At 48.0% G+C, this 20864-nt stretch overlaps 1 protein-coding gene across 1 annotated transcript in view; it reads right to left on the bottom strand.

The window, feature by feature from the left end:
* LOC149337845 (N-acetyltaurine hydrolase) overlaps window positions 1–20864 on the bottom strand; it is a 163785-nt gene that overhangs the window by 27357 nt on the left and 115564 nt on the right. The window contains exon 6 of the mRNA XM_089553551.1: window positions 5783–6006. Within this exon, the coding sequence (XP_089409677.1) occupies window positions 5783–6006 (224 nt within the window). The remainder of the gene's footprint in view (window positions 1–5782; window positions 6007–20864) is intronic.

Raw genomic sequence — 20864 nt, 5'->3', positions numbered from 1 at the left:
TCCGCACAGTGCGGACAGCTGCCAGAGAAAGAAGGGTGAAAGTGTTTTAGAGCTGCCGGGCACAGCAAAGTATTTGTATATAGGCGAAGCAGAAGCCGCTCCTCCGCCTTTGAGAGACCTTTACACGGGCGGGGATAAAGACTATGGCCAGATTGATAAAGTAAAGAAATGTCTTTAAACGAGTAAGCTGGAGAGAATTCGAGTTCTCATTCCAATTCAAAAACAATTATTTCCGACTCGCGAGGGGCATGTCGGAACGTCGAGCAGGGCTGGGTACCGTATCTAGCCTACCGCATTCTCCAAAACAGCGTCTATACCGGGGACCCCGCTCACCGGCGTATCGTTTGGGCTCCTGCTCACATGGGCCTTGAGGGAAATGAGGCAGCTGACGCCGCCGCCCGCGCGCTCTCTCACCGGACATTCCCCTCCGACCCCGACGATCAGGAACTCGAATTCTCTCCTAACCAGAGATGTGGGTCGATTGAGTAAAGAAACTGGCAGTGATGTGTCAGCAAGCTCTAGTGCCGATAAGCTTTTCAGAAGCATATATTTTACACATTTGGGACACATCACTTTTTGTGAACGACGTCCGAATGCATCTCCGATATTATTGATGATGATGATGATGTCCTCAGGCTTAATGCACATTCCTACGGCGGTGGATTGGCCAGGGTGCATAGCGGACATTGGTGGCCTTTACGGGCCGCTTCATCTGCTTTTTCATTTGGTATACAATGAAGTGTTAAGTAGTGTCGTGCGGCAATAGCTAAATGACGTAGATACTCGATGTCAAAGGAAACGGACTGAATATTGCTTTTCATCTGCAGGCTGGACAGGATCTGCAGAGATGCTTTGAAGTCGGTAGACATAACCCATCATCCGGGAGTTCGGCGCAGGATATAAGAAACAGCTTCTTTACAGCCGTAAAGTTCAGCTGTCGTAGAGGATGTCTTCCGCTGCAGCCGGTAAAAAAGGACATGGCTTGTTGAGGTCACACAACGGCCACAAGAAGAAGTTCCTTGCGTAGTTGAACCGACGGTGAAGATGTGGGTATGTTGCCTGTATTCCTCGGTGAAGTACGCGAGAGCAGGTGGCAGAGCGCTGCCTGCTGCTTGCGGCTTTTTGCATTCACACCTGGAGCAAAATGCTTGACCTCTAGAGGCGAAAGTGTCCAGGGGCGAAAGGTAATTTCTGCGGCCGATATAATAGCAGAGAAATTCTGGGGCTGCACACCTTGGCCAAAGCCAGAGTTACAGTGAGTTAGCTGGGCACGGAGTAGGAAGTGCTTCTTCCCTTGGAGGACATAGCGGATGTCGGTGCGCATAGTTTCTTGGGCGGCAATCACATCTAAAGGGAGACGGTCTGCTTCCGCTGCTGTTCCTGACGCAGAGGAATCCTTTGGGAGGCTGAGGCATATCCGCAGGCAGTTGTTTCGCGCGACCTGTAGAATCTTCATTGTTGGAGATAACCTTCTAAACACTCGTAGACACTAGCGTAAGGTTCCTTCACCGTAGGCTTTTCCAAGCAGAATCATTGAACGGCACTTGCTTCCCCGATGTGTCAATGAATCTGAAAGCTGGCAATGCTGCTGTGATCCTCTCGCGGAGTTTTTTTTTTTTTTTTTGATCTGAGGTGACCGCGAGAGATTATTGTCTGTCACACAATCTAGAAATCATTGAGTTCGTACATAAGGTAGTGACGGTCCACTTTGGAGGAGCGGATATCGAGTCACTGTTTTTCTTGTAAAAGCCGCGACAACACTCCTTTCTAGCAAGCAACAAAGACCTCGGGATATTACAGTATGGTGCATAAAAGGCAGCACAGGGTGTCAAGAACGCACCCTGAGAATAGGGCTCGATATCGTTTATGAATGCGCACAGTCCGTAGGTCTCAACTAGCCTATGTCCCCGCCAAGAGAAATGCGACAACTGATGAACGTCAAAGAGCAGTTGCCGAAAGGGAAATTTCCAGGAGTTGTCTACGCCATCCTTTGCGCACACTGCAGCGATGTCTACATCGGCGAAACTCGAAGTTATAAGAAGCGCTTACTCGCATGCTCGTGATGTGCAGAATGAAAATGCTCGCAATGACGCCTTGGCAGAGCACGCGGTGATGCAAAATCATAAAATCGATTGGGAAAAGGGACAAATTATCGAGAAAAAAAAACTGACAGCATCACGGCTTCATCTCGAGTCCCTAGGGATACACACAACGTCACATACGCTTAATCGTAACGAGGGCAATCTTAACCCGATTTACGCGCGATCCTTACGGCAATTACTCTAGCTTTTAAAGACGAACCCTCTTGGCGTGATTCCATTGTGAACAAGGCCCCGTTCTGGACGCCGAAACGTCAATTTCAATTTTCATTTTAATGGTCGGCGTCTCTGTTTTTTTAAATGTATCCCCTTGGCCAGACAGGATTCTGTCACAGTCTCGACCTCAGTCCATAGATCTGGAACGTTCCCCAGAGAAGCCTCAGTACACGGTCACCCTTACCGACACTTACAAAAGGCCGACGAAAACAGAAATCTTGACACCCTTCATGTCAATGAGGCACCCACTCCACGCAAGATCGACATAGGCATTCTTGGCTTCATCTTGCAGCAGGAAGGCAGCATACAGTTACTACAAATATTCTTAAGCTGATTCAACAAATTCATCCCATGGTGGTGATCGCCCGGGTCTCCCATCATAAACAAGGCCTCAGGGAGGTACGGAAGGTCGTTTAAGCCACCAAATACTACAACATCATGTATGCGTATCGGTACGTACAAGCCAGGGTTCTTTTTTTTTTGTAACTGATGGAGCGCAACCAATGAAAGCACCCAGCAGAATGAATGACGAGACGCATTTGGTCACCGTTCCCTCTTCTGTGTATTGCCATTTGTTGCGCTTCATCACCGCAAGCTATGCACCAACTCTCCAAGCAAGCTGTTTCACCACAACTGAGCAAAACGCAAGCTAGTAGGGTAGCAACGCCGTTAAGCAAATGTCTAAGGACAGAATTAGACGTCCCTAACTGCGCTCTTAACGTTTGCCCTGCTGACGCTGCCCTCCATAACATATTGGAAGAGAAGATATCGTCCCAAAATGAGGCCCAGCGCCATCGTCTCATCACTTCACAGCAAGGCAGGGCCACCCTGGAAGATCTCGGTTACTCAGAGAACGCCACCCCGAAATCCCGTAAAGTCTGGCTCCTTGGGTCAGTGCAGCTCATATTATGATGCAACCTATGCCGAAGAATATTGTTATCAGCCAATCAAGTGCGTCGGCAGGATCCTGCTGAATAACTGAGCGAACCCTTGAATGACACCTACCAGGCATGCACGCATAACGTCAGAATCGCTGGATCGGTCGGGTCCAAAGATCATGTCCTACTCCAGCACTCCTCCACGGTGGGAGTGCAAGCAATAGAGAGATGATCACTGTCCGGGCTCACAGCCAGCGTGCCCTACACTCCTTTACTGACAGCATAGCGCAGCAGGGGAGGGGCTGCCAGCACACCAAACTCTAGGTCTTTTAAGGCGGAAGCCTTTAATGCCTCATCGTTGTAAGCAGGAGTTGTCGACAGAAAATGTCACGCTTTTCAATTGGTCGAAACGGCCGTGACGTCACAGTGCGCGAATTTCAAATGGGGCCAATAGTTGTACTTTGGCTAGTAACCATGCAACCAATCAATGGGATCGTTTAGTGATGCTCCAACTAAGTTGGACTGAGTTTAGTTAATTGCTTAATTAATCAATTAGCCTAATTAAGATAGAGGAGAATGAAGAGGTCAGAAGAGAGAGGAAAAGAAAAGACGCGCGCCGCAGCGACAACAGCGTCCGCGGAAGGAGACGCTGCTGGAAAAAACAGGTAAGTACGAAGCCGCGTTCGCTCCACCACCACGCACTTCCCCACTCAGTTCGACGTTGCTCGTTTCATATACGTTGTGTCGAACATCCTAGACAGTTCCAACAATTGACAGGTGAATGACAGAACACGATGGATAGAAATACAATAATATAAATATGAAATGGCCTAATTAACCTTTCTAGTTAGACCGCATAAATCAATAAAACCGAGAACGAAATTGGTCGAGTTGGGGAATCGAACCAGGGTCTCCGGAGTGCGATACGAGCACGCTAGCCACTCCGTAATGCCAGCTGAATGGTTTGGAATGAACAAAGGTGCGTCTAGCTAATACGGCGTCTTCGTTCACTCCCATCTTCCCCCTTTCCCTTACGGCGAGGTGCAGGTGTCCACCCAGATATGCGAGAGAGATACATTTCCTTTCCTCAAAAAATAAATTTACCGTCCAGCAAGGCGTACAGCCGAATTGGCGATGGCGTTCTGTGGACTCCCTGGCAGCGTTGCAAGACGCTGTCGCGTTCCACTCTTACAGGCGAAGCTTAACATGTTAACCACACATCAGTAACACACGCAGACAGCCAATGGACGCGTCATTCGCTGGCAGCACTTGAATCAAAATTCACAACCACATTCGTGACAGAATGCTGTTCTAAGGCTTTCGCCTTGCACCACTTTAGTCGCCAAAGTGACTCCTAATTTTTTTTGGGAAAGAATCGAGGCCGCCAGGGCCGTTGCTCGCGAAATGCAGCCACTGAGCAACCCTGGTCAGACCCTAATCAAGAACATGCCGTTGGCCGCATGTTGCGCAGAAACAGCTATTCTCACGGACCGCTGCCGGTTACCATCTCGTTCGCACGCTCTCACGACGCGCTGCCACTTACATTCGCTAAGCGAAGATCCCACGCAACATGATGAACCCTTCAAAAATCAGGGACACCAAAGATCAGGGATCAATGCCACGGGAGTGTCCCAGACAGTGAACACATGAACTGGACCAGTTACCCGATGCTCTCACCTATCTCCCAGCATCTCTCACGTACGGCGCAGCTAGACCGCTCAACTCTGGGAACTACAGGCTTTTCTGTTGCTCCGTCTCACGTCATGGTGCTCAAGTCACGCCGATTACGCCCAGACACAAACGCGGCTCGGTCATGAGTTGTAGAAATTACGGGAGCACTTAAGACTGCTTACATGCATTGAGAATGAAAGCAATGCGTCATCGCTGGCTTTCTTGCGAGCTATTTCTTCCTTTCGAATGACAGCCCTACTCATTAGCATACTCGTGTGTGGCAACACATGCACTAGGTTAACTTTTATTCGCCGAGAAGTGAGGCTTTGTGGTTGAGTGCTCGCCCTTGAAGGAAGGTCCTTCGGAAGAAATTTTATTCTGACTTCTTAGCAGTAGACGTCACTATCTGGTGGTCGACTGCTGATGCCGAGCGAGAGGAAGGTGACGTCAGCGACGAATTTCGTTCGATGAACGGCGACGGACGCCGGATTTTATGCTAATGAGACATCTAATTATTCGCCTTAATAAAGTAGCTCTCTCTCTCTCTCTGAACGCCCCTCACTGCTCGACGATGCTGCGTCAATTCTGAGGCAGGCCGTCCCGCGGTACAGCGTGGTGGAAACATTCGCGCCTTCGATCGTGCACACGACGCACATTATTCAACGCCGCCTCCTGCCACGTCGGGCGAAAAAAAAAAATCGCGTCATTACGCGATCTTTCCACCAACCGCGCTATATGTAGCGTGGCTTTTTTGGGCTTGTTGGTACATAGTTCCAATATACTGTAGCGCAGCAAAAGACGAGGACACAAGAGACGAGAGACGAACAACACGAGCGCTATGTAGCCAACTATGGTATCACTGTCACATAACGCCCGTCCCCAGTATGCAGCGTATGCTCTGCGAAGAGGCAAACTGACCAGGCGGTGGCGAGTATGTATGTCCTGGCTGATGACGATTCGGTCGCCGAAGCCCTGCTCAACCAGCGTCTGGAGCTGGGCGAGGCGCTGCGCATCGCTAGGCATGCTGACGTGCGGCGCCGGCTGGTAGTGCGACACTTCGATGCCGAACAGGTCGTACTCGCAGTAGCAGCCGTGCTGCCCCGCGAACTCGAGGAGGGCGCCAGTGGCGTCCACGAAGGTTCCTGCGGCGGTGCGGGGAAAAGGACGCAGTGAGCCGTGACAATGGAAACAGTAGTACACATTCATTCACGCTAGTCGCATATCACGATAGACGATCTCAGCATATCACGATAAAAGCAGCAAAGAGCACGCGCACCAAACACACATTGTCGTCAAACACAGAATCGCCTCGTCAAATCCAAACAATCCAGTTCCTTTCTGCACAGGGTCATGAAATCCTCACTTCAACGCTTGTCAGGAGCAAATCTTGCTATCTGTAAGGCTTCGAGAATTGCGCGTTCCCTCGCGCCGCCGATAATCTTTGTTTGGCCCAAAGGCGGCGTGCAAGTCATGTGTTCCGGACGATACTGCCCACGTGCTTCCATCTACTGATGAAAAGCATTCTAAGGCTCAAGCTAAGGACGCCGCGCCTTTGGAGGACCGGAAACTCGATCGGATAAAAAGTTAAGTGTAGAAGAAAAAGGTCCGTGTGCTCATCGTCTTCTTTAGCGCATAGAGCCATAAGGAGGAGTGTTCTTTCTGAGTCATTGTAACGGAAGGAGGACCCGCGAAAGCTGTGATCACTAAGTACGTTCTGAAGAGACTTGCACCTGAAGGTCCGCGTAAGATCATTAGCTCCCACAATTATTCAAGAGTAATTATTCACAATTATTGAAGAATAATTTGATTTGAAGAATAACCGAGTTGTGCTACTCGCATCCCCACGATGACCTTCATGGTGGTTCGGAACAGTGGCGAACTTTAGGCTGCGGTGTCATTTCAGAATGGCTGTGGTTTCACAGAATAGGAGTTGTTAGGACTGCTGAATGTTTACTTGACCTTCACCATTCTGTATCCTGTCTAGAGTAACTGCCGTTCTTTCAGAGGCCTTTTACGGCGAAAGTGTTGCGTAAGCCCATTAGCAACTAAACTCGTCGGCGCCGAAAAAAAAACCCCGAAAGACGTCATCAGCAAACAGAAAAATTGGCTGAGGTTCCACCCGGCTGAACTTGGCAGACAAGCGAAAGCAAAGTCGGCTGTATTTATAGCGATGAACGGTGAGACATCATTGCTACGTCCTCGCTTGATATGTCATATCAGGAGATGCAAATCTAAGCTCTTCAGGTCAAAGTGACCACTGGTCATCGGTCACTGCATCGGTCACTGGTCTGCTGGTCATTAACTATTACCATACCGTATTGCAGTAAGGTATTTGTCTGGTCTAGTCGGTACATGGTTCAAATTGAAGGCACAGCGCACGTGCGCACGAAGAACAGGGCCAGGCAAGGCAAGGGACAAGGTGTGTTTTTTTGACAATCATCACTGATGCTGTTTTATCTGTTTATTGTGCTCCTTTTCGCCTATTTATTGCGTGCGAGCAATAAAGCCGTTTAGTCGCAAGTCCGCGCTGTGTTTGTCTCTGCCTTGTCCCGTCCCTCGTGTGTTGTGCCTTCAATTTGTATCATACCGTACAGGCATCGTCGTCATCAGCCTGACTATGCCAACTACAGGGCAAAGGCTTCTCCCATGTCTCTCCTGTCAACCCTGTCCTTTGCCAGTGGCGGCCACCGTATCCCAGCAGACTTCTTAATCTCATTCGCCCACCTAAGTTTCTGCCGCCCCCTGCTTGCTTGCCTTCTCTTGGAATCCACTCCGTTACCCTTAAGGACCACCGGTTGTCTTGCCTTATATCATACATATCAGGCGTATCAAGGCTATATGCCGCAAAACAAAAAGCCATCGCTAGTCTTGCGGGTGTGCGCTTGGTTTAACCTTTGGCAGGCTTCAAGGTCAAACGCGCAAAGTAAGGCGAAACAGAGTTTTACGCCGCTATCGCTCTAAAAGCTTTTTTCCGTGGGTGGAAGGAATTGAATCAGATTGTGAGGTTCACCCTCAGGCCACAAAAGCGTGTCTGGAGAATGAAGGTGAACCTAATATATCTAAAAAATTAATCTTTTTGCCTTCAAACACGAAAACACTCGTTCGAGCCCTTGGTAATATCTAGCTGAAGCCGATTGCTCGCTCCCGCGTGTACTTACTAACAACCATATCCTTCGTGTAAACTAACACGTCGACAACTTTTTAATTATTTTAAATATTAACCCTGCCGATGACTTGGCGAGCGACGTGTTATTACCATGCAGGCCAACCTTTTCTGCTTAATTTTTACCTTTGAACTCCTTTAAAACTGCAGAAAACTTCTGAAGAAAAGTACCAAAAAACGAGAAAAGCCGGCGCCGTGCGTTACTCTGTGTGCGTGTGCGTGTGTGTGTGTGTGTTTGTGTGTGTCAGCCGCACTGAGGCAGCGATCGAATATCGAGCGTTAACACACCCAGCATAGGTCTCGGTTCGAATCCCTGCCGTGAGCTAGACTCTAACTTCCCTACTGAGTTTATGCTACACGAAACACGAAATCGTGTGACACTACCGCGAACACTCTGCGACAAACGATTAAGCCGCAATTTTCTTATGAAGGTCCGTAAAGACGTGGAATTGTGGGTACGTATTTATCCGGTTCGTATCCCTGCCGCGCGTTAGGCTCTAACGCACTAGTAAATTTGTGTGCATAAAACGGTAAATCGTATTGCACCATCCGGAACGTTCTGCGGCACACACCTGGCCGGCAAATTTGATACAAACGTCGGGACTAAGCGGCTCATTTTGGCGCCTGCCAGAGAGGGATATATATATATATATATATATATATATATATATATATATATATATATATATAGAAGAAGGGGTCCCAACCTTGCAATTATCTTAATTTAATACCGACAGTTTCGGACGGAGGACCGTCCTTCCTCAGGGTATACCTGTATATTCTTGTGTATACCCTGAGGAAGGACGGTCCTCCGTCCGAAACTGTCGGTATTAAATTAAGATAATTGCAAGGTTGGGACCCCTTCTTCTACAAGTCTTCCTGGCCCATTGAACGACAAGACCTCCTGCAACTACATATATATATATATATATATATATATATATATACACACACACACACTCGGACCATTATTTATAAATAAACTAATCGCTCTTCAGAACTGAAATCGCGTGGATGTTTCTAGGGATTATCTAATGTTACAGTACTATTTTTTTGCTCGTCGTGTTTGAATAATTAGCCGGGATAAATAAATTCACTTTTCAAATATCCCTTGAAACGTTGAAACGTTCAGGCGTCAATAGGAAAGTTGTGCCCATACACTTCCTATGCACTTCCAACGAGATAGACTAGCGCGGAGTTAAAAAAAAAATTGGCTGTGGTTTAGCTCTGCTTAAGCCTGGAGGATTAATCGCGAAAGGAACATCTGCGCGTAGCCATATATTGTTGCGTGAGATGCATTTCCTACAGTTTCGCCGTTTCTCGCGCTCTTGCACGACCATACTGCGCATGCGCGAGGAGCAAGTGACGTCACTATGCTCAGCTGGCGTGCCTCGCGGCACGCGCTCGCCTTTCTACCCTTAAAATGATCGAAGTTTAAAACGTTAACGCCAACGCCAATGAAGACAATGAACGCCGATGGCTTATGGCTTCAGCGCCGCGTTTCTGGCACAACCTTGTCAATGCCTGCAGCTCACATCTCTCTCTCTCTCATCACCCCACGTACATATAAGCACGATTCAGGCGTCCACTTACCCGGTGAGCCATTATGCGCACTTCCTTTCCTTAAAATGATCTGAGTGCAAAACGTGGTCAACGCCAAAGCCAAAGAGCACAACGATCGCCGATGGTCTATGGCTTCAGCGCCGCGTTTCTGGCACAACCTTGTCAATGCCTGCAGCTCACATCTCTCTCTCTCTCATCACCCCACGTACATATAAGCACGATTCAGGCGTCCACTTACCCGGGGAGCCATTATGCGCACTTCCTTTCCTTAAAATGATCTGAGTGCAAAACGTGGTCAACGCCAAAGCCAAAGAGCACAACGATCGCCGATGGTCTATGGCTATGCCAACGCATGCAGCGCACACCTGTCACTACCACCACTTAGCTTAAAGCATGGTTCAGGTGTCTACTGTTCCAAGAGGGCAGTTATGCGCCTTCTTTCTGGCTCAAGTGTCCACCGAGATGGGGACACCTCGCCCTTACCTAACGCTACGTATATCCTGGCATAGCAGAGCTAAACCACGGCCAATTTCGTATACACCACAAACCACGCAGATGTGCAATCGCTACTGCGCATCAGAGAGCGAGAGGGAGACTTTCGATGAGGCAATGGAGAGCGCGCGGCGGCTGCGGCGGCGGCCCCGGTGCGCCAGCTGTGCGCCGTGTGACGTCACCCGCTCCTCGCGCATGCGCAGCTTGGCCTCTCCAGAGCTCCGCGACATGGCTCGGAGATTAGCACAGTGTTGCTACCACGTGACAGCGCACTCCGTGCACCCGGATGCGCCGCGATTACAGCGCTCTCATCCGTGCTTTGTAAAAAACATCACTCGCTTCGCGCCTTTCGTGCTGCCCAAGACAGGGCTTTGCGTTGTGCTTGGTTCCAAGCAAGTGCCAGTGGGCACGGGCGGCAACTGAAAGAACTTGCAAGGGTGGAAGTGCGGGCTAGTTGGTAGTTCATCTTGAGGGAAAAACACAGCGCACTCCTAAGACAAGGACGAAGAAAGACAACACGATACAGCGCTGTATCGTCTTGTCTTTCTTTGTCTTTGTCTTAGGAGTGCGCTGTGTTTTTCCCCAAAATTGAAAGAAAGCGCGGTTCCTGTATTTCAGCACATTTCACACGACGTTATCAGGCTTGTTATATGCGTCTGCGAAATTATCTGCGAAATAATTCTGTTATCTGCGAAATTCATTGTATATGCTGACGATGCTAGCCTGTTTTTTACTTCTTCCGATCATAATGATCTTGTGCCACGCTGCAATAATTTCCTAAGTAAATTACACGAATGGAGCACATTCAACTCACTCTCTATTAATAGCACTAAAACTAAGGCCGTGTTATTTCAAGCGAAAAATAAAAACCCCTTCATTAACAGTTACCTCGTTATAGGTACATCGGAACTTGTTCCGTACACAATAAGTCTTGGAGTTATATTTGACGCACACATAACATGGAATAATCACGTCCAACTCATTCTTAAAAAAACTTGCGAAAGGTGTTGGCATATTAACAAGATTACGCTTTTTCTTACCACGGGCCATTAAGGTACATATATATAATTCACTATTTCTATCGCATATTAACTATTGCCACCGGGTCTGGGGTACCACCAACGCAACTAACATTAGTAAGCTGTTATTATTACAAAAGAAAGCTGTCCGTGCAATTGCTAACGCACCACGCCTCGCTCACACAGAACCACTTTTGAACAGACTTTCCATAGCCACAATGAATTACATATACAATGACTTACTCCTTGGGCGATTTATAGGAAGCAAAAAACAGGGTAACAATTTATTTCAAGAGCTATCTAACCTCACAAGAAATACTAACGTTTACGATACCCGGCATAACGAAACATGGTACATTCCAAAAACACGAACTAACTACGGAACCCAGGCACTAAGTTACAGACTGCCATCATTACTCAACTCACTCGGCAATATTACATGATCATTTGTGTCCAGGGATAAATGTATGTGGGGTAAACTTTTTCATACTGTTTGATTTGAACTGTGATAATTTGTGATAGTTTTGTATTTTCGAAATTCTGTTTTTCATTTTTGACTGCTACTTCATATTGCTGTGCTGAATTGTATAGTAAACTATTAATAAGCATTGTTGTTGGAACATATCTTAATCACTTGTATTCCAATTGACTTTCTTAATAACCCTCATTGCTACTTCATACTCCAATGTCGAATTGAATACTAAACTATGTTTCTTTTAAAGGTGATCTTTGTACCATTTCCTAATCGTTGCTGTTGTCAAATTGTGTTTGTTACCAGAATTCATAACATATGTAGCCTTTATTAATAGGGAACATGGGCCCTGTCAAGCCGCGCTTTTTCCGGCTTTTTGCCCATGTTCCCGACATTGTGTACACATGATGTCAAATAAATCTGTCAGTCAGTCTATCTGTCTGTGTGTCTTTGCTTGTTGGAATCTTCCTCCCAAATTCAAACTCGTGAGAGTGCCATCGTTCCTCTGCACGCATTCTGCTAACGTGAGAGCGCAATTATTGCCGCAGAAACGGGAGCCGTGCTTCCTTTTAACTGCCGCCCGTACCCATTGGTGCTTACCTTGGAACCAAGCACAACGCGAAGCCCCGTCTTGGGCAGCACGAAAGGCGCGAAGCGAGTGATGGTTTTTACCTACAGAGCACGGATGAGGGCGCTCTAATCGCGGCGCATTCGTTCGCACGGAGCGCGCTGTCACGTGGTATTTTTTAAACTCCGAGGGCTTTCATTTTTCCTGAATAAAAACGACCACGCTAAGTCTATCTCAGTAACACGTTCTGCTGGGCGAGTTGGTTCATCTTGGTAAAGTAAAAGCTTTTAGCGCAAAACGACTAAGAAAGGACGGGAAAAGAACACAGATACGAAGGAGCGCTACTCTCAACCAAGTCAGATGAAACAGTCATTTTATACACTGGTTCCAGTACAGAACCTGCTCAGATTCCAAAGACTGCGCCCATGTGCACACGCCAAGTGACGCTGTCGTTCACACATCTTGTAACATAATCTTATCTAAAAACATGTACTCGTTATAGTACAGCTTCACCGCGGGGCTGCTGACACACACAGATCCCTTCTTTCTGATGTGGAACACCTCTGACAACACCCGAGAAGCCTCATCATTGCCTCTCCCGATAACCCGAGTATGTTTTAGCAATGGCACGCATGTCGCCTCCCGACCACAGGATCTACAATATACAACCAAGTTTGTTCCGGTCCCCTGCTCGAGGCATCTTTCGTGTTCCCGCAAGCGCTTATTCAAACAACGTCCAGATTGGCCAATATACACTCTTTCACAACTGAGGGGTATCTCATAGACGATTCCAACATTGCAACCAACATATCTGAATTGGTGCTTCGTTAGGCATCCGTTATTTCTCTCCTCATCATTCACTCTAGGGCGTAGGCTTTTCAGCTTGCAGGGCGCTGAAAAGACAACTGGAATGTCGTATTTGTCGGCCACTTTTTTTAAGTTTGAGGGCCACGCGGTGAGAGTATGGTATCACTTGAGGCCTTTTCATTCTTGCCCTTTCGTTCCCTTCCTTATCTGCGGCATCCACCGCTGGTTTCCTCTTAGATTTTTGCAACATCGTCTCAGCCACAGCAGTTAAAAGTCCGTCCGTCCCGTCTTTTCTTAGTCGTTGTGCGCTAAAAGCTTTTACTTTACTAACTCTATCTAGCTGGAAGTGCCTGGGTGGGGCAATATTGTGGGGCTCCACAACGTTCCTATTGACGCCTGAACGTTTCAAGCTACATTTAAAAAGTTAATTTATTTATCCCGACTAATTATTTAAATAGGAGGGGCGAAAAACATGGCACTGTAACTTTAGATATACCTTAACCATATCCATGCAATTCCGGTTCTGATGAACGCTTAGTCTTTTTTTTTTTTAAATCTTGGTCCAAGTTAGCTGGCACACACTGTATACACCAGGCGTTTCAGCGAACATTTTCAAAAATTTTCAGAAACAGGCATTTTGGGTTAAAAATATGGTTTTTGTGGCATAGAATTACCAGTGTTGGCAGACACCATAAACCGGCGAATCGTCTGAAATACTAAAGTGGTTAACCAATTTTTGAATAACTGACTTTACAACTGTTAAGGATAGGCGCCTAGTCGCAATTAGAGATTTGTAGCCGGTCATTCGAAATAGTCGTATCATTTTTTAGAATTTCCAAAACGCGATTTCCCTCGCCGCTGTTGCTCGGCAAATTTTGGCTGCATCGTTTGAAAATACATACGTTTCGAGAGCATGGAGGCAAAGCCACCTCTCCAGTGCACGTAACTAGCCGGAAAAGCCCAATATTGTTGATCCACGTCGCCAGCCGTAGTTGCGTTTTCGGAATTATAAAACCTGATATGGCTAAAAATAACGACCGACTAAAAATCTCTGATTGCATCTAGATGCCTAACTCTAATGGTTATAATTTAATTATCAAGAATTAGTTAAACAGCGTACTACTTAAGACGATTAACCGGTTTTATGGCGTCCGCGAGCACTGGTAATACTAGGCCGCAAAAGATATATTCTTATCCCAAAAAGCCTACTAGGAAGGGGAAAAGCCTAGGAAGGGGAATGGAGGAGGATGTAGAAGAGGAAAGGCAGGGAGGTTAACCGAGAGAATAATCGGTTTGCTACCCTACACGGGGGGGGGGGGGGGGGGGGAGGAGTGAGGGGCTAAAAAAAGAAAGAGAAAGGAGAGTAACAGAAAATTGAAGTCACTCTAAAACGTCACTGTTCGTTAAAGTTACAGCCTATCGTGCAGGCCAGAAGTTCTCAAGAAGCGGAGCAGTGCCTTGCAGGCCTTTTCCGCCGATGACCGCCGCGGCCAGTGGCCGAGAATCTTCATTTCCGTGCAAGGGCGTGGATCTATGCGCTCCAGCGCACGGCTGAGAGACTGCCTTTCGGTGGTGTAGGCAGGGCAGTCACAAAGAATGTTGGTTATGGTCTCATTATGCCCGCAGATGGAACATGCAGGACTATCAGCCATACCAATTAAGAATGAGTAGTGGTTGGTGAAAGCTACACCAAGCCAGAGGTGACACAGCAAAGTTTCTTCTCGTCGTGGTAGGCCTGATGGTAGCCGGAGCTTCAGATCTGGGTCCACGGATTGTAAACGGGAATTGCAAAATTGGCCGGAATTCCACGCGGCAAGCGTGATGTCCCGCGCAAGTGCGCGAAGCCTGCTCGCTGCGTCCGATCTCGAAATGGGGATCGACACAAAATCGCCGTCGTCGTGAGCAGTTCGCGCGACCTAATTCCGCGCGGTGATTGCCTGCTATGTCGCTATGCCCCGGTAGCCATTGGTAGATAACGTCATGTCCTTTGTTGATGGCAGAGTGATGTAGTTGTCGAATTTCTGCGACCAGTTGTTCATGGGCTCCACGGCGAAGAGCAGCTTGTAAGCCTTGGAGGGCAGCTTTCGAATCGGTGAAAATAGACCACCGCTGAAGGCGCTGCTGATTGATGTATTCAATGGCGATACGAAGAGCGGTGAGTTCTGCACCCGTCGAAGAAGTGCGGTGACCTGTACTAACTCTAATTTCTGTAGTGCTTGCGGGTATGACGACGGAGCCAGAAGAAGTGATAGGGTTTACTGAGCCGTCGGTGTAAACGTGCACCCGGTTTGCATGGTGCTCATGTAAATATTCAAGGGTGACTTGTTGTAGTTCTGTCGGCGATAAGTCTATCTTCTTCGTGATGCCAGGTATCGAAATAAGCATACGGGGATTATGCAGGCTCCAAAGTGGCGAGGACGGTCTAGAGGCGGGTGTAAACTGGGACGGCAGAATGGCGGGATGTGCGTCAATGATGCCTGTAAACGATGTGCGCGGCCTGGTAATAGGAAGACTGGCAAGATGGTGAGAGGGAACCCGGGAAATGTGCCGGAAATGTGCCCTCAGTGCGTCAACTGTTAAGTAGGTAGGGATTGGATGCTCCTGGGCGATGAGTACAGATGCGGCCGTAGAGGCACATTTCGGCAATCCTAGGCAAGTCCGGAGAGCTTGAACTTGAGCGCTTTGCAGACTTCGTATGTTTGTTTTTCGAATATTTCCAAGTACAGGGAGGCTGTAGCGAAGAAATCCCATGAATAAGGCGTTGTAGAGCTGCATCATCGACCGCACCGACGCTCCCCACGACTTTCCCCCTAGAAAGGCGAGAACGTGCGAAATCGCTGTCAGTCTCTTTTTCATGTATGAGATATGGGGGGTCCATGATAGATTTCGGTCGCTGATTACTCCCAGAAACCGATGGCTCTTTACGTAGGGTATTGATGTGCCGTTTATGCATACGGTATAAGGAGACATGTTCTTGCGTGTAAAGGCAACCAGCGAGCACTTCTCGGTTGAAATCTGTAGGCCTTGCTGGCGAAGGTAGGCCGCAAGAATACTTGACGCCTTTTGAAGTCTCGCTCGAACTTGTGGGCGCGTAACTCCGGATGCCCAGATACAGATGGCATCCGCATATATTGAGAGTTGCGCCGACTGTGGTAGTATATCGACAAGGCCGACAAGTGTAAGGTTGAACAGCGTTGGGCTGAGCACTCCACCCTGCGGGACTCCACGGGAAGTGAAATAAGATGATGTTGAGCCTTCTTCTGTCTGCACAAAGAGAGATCTGTTGGATAAATAACTACGTATCCAGCAGAATACGCGGCCACCAAGCTCGGCAGCTTCCAGAGCGTCCAAAATAGCCTGGTGGGTTACATTGTCGTATGCGCCCTTTACATCCAGGAACAATGCCGCGGTCAAGCGCTTCAAATGTTTTTTGGCGCTGGACGGATGACACTAGGTCGACCACGTTGTCGATTGAAGAGCGTCCACGTCGAAACCCGGACATTATATCCGGATATATGCGGTAGCGCTCCAGGTACCACTCAATGCGTGTAAGTACCATCCTTTCCAGTACTTTGCCAACACAACTAGCCAGCGCAATTGGACGGTATGATGTCAGGTCAAGAGGCGATTTCCCTGGTTTCAGGAGCGGAACCGGACGACTGGACTTCCACTCGTCTGGAACTGTGCCCTCATTCCATGATTTGTTGTAATGCTCCAAAAGGACACGCCTAGCTTCTAGGAAGAGGAATGAGGGCTCGTTATAAGTATGAGAGGAGCCAACAGCCACAGAAACCAAGGGAGACAGGGATTTTATTTTTTTTAATTTATTTTATGGTGTTGATCAATTTAGAATATTACTGAATATGTTGCCGCTTAAGGCTGATTGGTTAGAAAAGCATAAGAAAAAACAACCACATGCCGCCAGTGGGAACTGAACCGGAGGTCGTGGGTTCGGTTCCCACCGACGGCGTGTGGTTGTTTTTAGAGCGCAGCTCTTTGGCGTCCGTTCCTGGGTTTCGCGTCGTCGTCGGCGTCGGCCTCGTAACCAGCTCCGCCCCCCTTTCATCCCCCCAGCGCTATCGGCGTCAGCGGCATCAGTCAGTCGCTGCTATCTCTTCCCTCCTCCCTTTATCGTGTTGTCCGCTTGCTGCGCGCGCTTCTGCCCCCATCGTTTGCCGCTGGGTGTACACGCCGCCCCCCTCCCCCCTTTTCCTGCGAGTCTCCGGTTGTCAAAGCGCCGGCTCGAACTTAATTCCTTTCTTCGCTCCTCCTCCAATGCAACCCCTGTGCGGTGGCAATCAGAGAGCCAGATCGGTGGCGGCGGATCTGTATATGTGCACCGCCCGAGCCGAAATTGCGAATACGTGTGAAAAATAAAAAAAAAATTCTGTGATTGCGCATACATGTGTTGCTCGATTTCTTTGCCTCAATCTATCGAAAAGGTGAAACAGCTTATTTGCTGCGCTCAAATTTCGCATTAGGAAGTAACGTAATCGTCGGTAATTTTTTTCTTCGGCTTTTCTAATCAATTAGCTTTAAGCGGCAACATATTCAGTAATATTCTAAATTGATGAACACCATAAAATAAATTAAAAAATTAAAATCCCCTGTCTCCCTTGGCTTCTAAGGTTGTTGGCTTCTCTCACATATGTATATACACACACACAAAGCGGATCGACACAGTTTACGTTCGAGTTGCGGTGCTGGGGCATCACGCTGCCGCCTGTTCCTCTTTTATTGGATTCTGTAAGCGGTTGATTTAATTGTGTTATCTTTCTTTCTCTGGGTATATACTTCGCTTCTGGCGCATTACTCTTGAGTTGCTAGTGAGCGCTCTGTGTGCCGTTTTGTTCCTTCGTCCCGTGTTTTGCGCTGGTTCACCATTCTTTAGTATGTATCCACCCTTCGGTTGCCATGGCAACCACTCGGATGCAATGTCTTGCTATGCAGGCCGGCATCTAGGATTCTATCCGTGGAATCAGCGGAATTTGGAGGCTCCAAACGCGACCACTAAATTTCAGAAGTCACTGATGACTGCTTACGTGCTGTTAGCTAGTGTCTCTTCACTTGTGTCTCACCGTGAGCGTTCGACCTCGACCCAGGTTGGGGAAAAAATAAATGAAACGAAGACGCGTCTTTTCCGCATGCTGCTGCCAAGAAGGCTAAATTCACTAACGGGTACGAGTGAAACATTCGGTAGGGTTGAGAGCTGGGCCAGTTGGCACATAGGACCCCGCCGCGGTGGCTTAGTGGTTACGGCGCTCGGCTGCTGACCCGAAAAGACGCGGGTTCGATCCCGGACATGGTGGTTGAATTTCTTTGGAGGAGAAATTCTAGAGGCCCGTGTGCTGTGCGATGTCAGTGCACGTTGAAGAACCCCGGGTGGTCGAAATTTCCGGAGCCCTCCACTACGGCGTCTCTCATAGCCTGAGTCGCTTTGGGACGTTAAACCCCAATAAACCAAACCAGTTAGTTGTGACGAAAAAGCCAGCGGAAGGACGCAGACAGACAGAGAGGGGGACACAGGGCGACGCTGGACCTGCAACTGATTTATTCGCAGGAAACACACCCATGAACAAAGGATGCCACCGCATGCGCACGCCATACATCACGCATAAAGAAAAAAAAACCCAAAATGGAAAAAATAAAATTCACTGCATGCCGAGTTATCTACAGGTTCTCTAAAGTGCTTAAGAAGCGATAGTATTTTTGATACAATATCACAGACGTGTCACTAACACAGGTATCTTTCTTTTGTGATGATGTGATAAGCGACCAAAATTTCGCGTTGGCTTTTTGTTTTGCCCTTGCCCAGAATGTTGGTGTTGGAGGTAAACGCTTAGTAGGCAACGAGCAACGAGCTTACCGCTCTTTGATTTGCAAGTCCTCGACGTCTCCTCGCTTATGAAATAAGAGAATGTTAGCGTTATTCCAAGCTTCTGGTACGCTCGAGGTGAAAAGGCATTGCGTATGCGGGGCATATAGGTGGGCACACTAACTGTTGAGTGCACTCATATCGCCTCACTCACACTCACGTCTCTGGGTGCCAGTGTGAGTGTATGTGTGGAAGGTCATGAGTGTCAGTGGACGTGAATGTGAATATGAGTCAGTGGATATCAGCATGGGTGGTCCTGAGAGTGAGTGTGAGTTAATGGTCGTAAGTGTAAGTGGGGATGAGTGTGAGTTCAAGTGAGTGGGTGTGAGTGTTAGTAGGTGTGAGTGGCGAGTGGACACGATTGGTGAGTGGACATGCGCGGCAATGAGTGGTCGTGAGTGGTGGGTGGATGCGACAGCGAAGTCAGCCGCGAGTGCTTCGCGACGACGATACCCGCTTGGGTATTTTCATGTTGTTCACAGCTCAGGAAAGCAATCATTCACTACTGAGGGCGCTCGAGGCAGCATAAGGCATCGTGCCGGTGCTTTTGGACAACCGAAGCAGAGGATTCCGCCGGCGCGGGAACGACAATCTTTCGTTGGTTTTGTAAGTCATCGTCGGCACTGCGCAGGCCCTTCGCGGGTGCAATGAGCCGCTACGAGTTTCCTCAGATCCTTTGATGGAATTTAGCGTTGACAGTGCTAAAATATAGACAGTTGTCTCTTGTCACGCTCCCCACCCGGCTCGAGCTCATATAAGCAGAGTAACAATGCTTCTCTGCTGAAACAACGACTTCTGCTACAGAGCAATAACTACCCTAAGGTGGGATGTCGAGGACTACTGCCCTGGGCGCTTAGGTTTTTTCGGTGCCCAGGTGTGCGCACTGTTGAGCTCTGCTCTGGCCATAATTTTAAGGCGAAAGCCTTTAATGTCTCGTACTGTCGTCCGTTAACATAGCGTGCCACACGCTTTTAACTCGGGAACTAAAAAATGTAGAAGAAAAACAATGGCTGCTTCAGATAGAGCAGTAAAAAATAAATCTAGAAGCCAAGTTTGATGACTGTAGATTAATTAATTATTATAGGCAAAAATGTCGAAATTGCGTCGAAATACCGCGGACGTCGATATAGCCACGGGAACGGTGTAATGTCACTTCCACCAGAAGTCGTCACGGCACAGTGAAAATTGTCACAGTATGGCCGGAAAAACGTCGGATTTAGGTCAAAATAGGTGGGAAAATGTGTAATTAAGCGTAATTAACATTTCAGATCCCCGAAAGATGTATATTTTACGTATCGATATAGCCACGGGGACTGTGTGACGTCATATCCACCGGAAATCGTCACAGCATAGCGTCGTCGGCTTTCGCCTCTCAACACTCTGGTTGCCAAAGTGTCCTCGCCATTTTGGCAGTCTTTCACATGTACGTCCAGGTTGCTCCGTGTGCCAGAATGCAGTGTCTCCTGAGTTTCAAGCACTACCCCGTCGTCCCTGTGTAAATTTCCGTAGAAGAGGTACGGATAGAATAAACTACCCCCAGAGCACACTTTGTAGACTTCGTTTGGTGCTTTGTATTCTATTGGGCCGGACCCACGCGAAAATCTGCCCAAGCTCGGCTCAAGCACGGAAACAACGCTAAAATCAAGCGAGCTTTTCAGTAACGCCAGAGGATTCGTGTTTCTATTATGCACTTGAAAGAGCACAGTGTCATAAAATCAACCATGTGGTTTTTACTTGTTGTATGCATAGCATCAGACACGGCGATGCCTTTGACGCCCAAGGTGACATCCAAAAAGGTAATATTTAATTTTTTATTCTGCGCCAGAAATTATTGTCTCGTGCCGATGGTGATGAAACGTTGCGGCGATTTTCAGCAGTGGATACGAGGTGTCCACCATATTGGCCACACCATTTCTGATCAGTTGGGCATACATTTGGAACTTAATTTTTATATACTTGGGAAAAGGATATAAAACAGAATGTGCCTGACTATTGTCACCTTTCAGCTCGAGAAAAAAGTAGAGAAGAAAAGCAGTACAGG

Source organism: Amblyomma mixtum, chromosome 7 (genome assembly GCF_055824585.1).
Source record: "Amblyomma mixtum isolate Tamu chromosome 7, ASM5582458v1, whole genome shotgun sequence".
Taxonomy (NCBI): domain Eukaryota; kingdom Metazoa; phylum Arthropoda; class Arachnida; order Ixodida; family Ixodidae; genus Amblyomma; species Amblyomma mixtum.
This window is presented reverse-complemented; position numbering and strand designations above follow the sequence as displayed.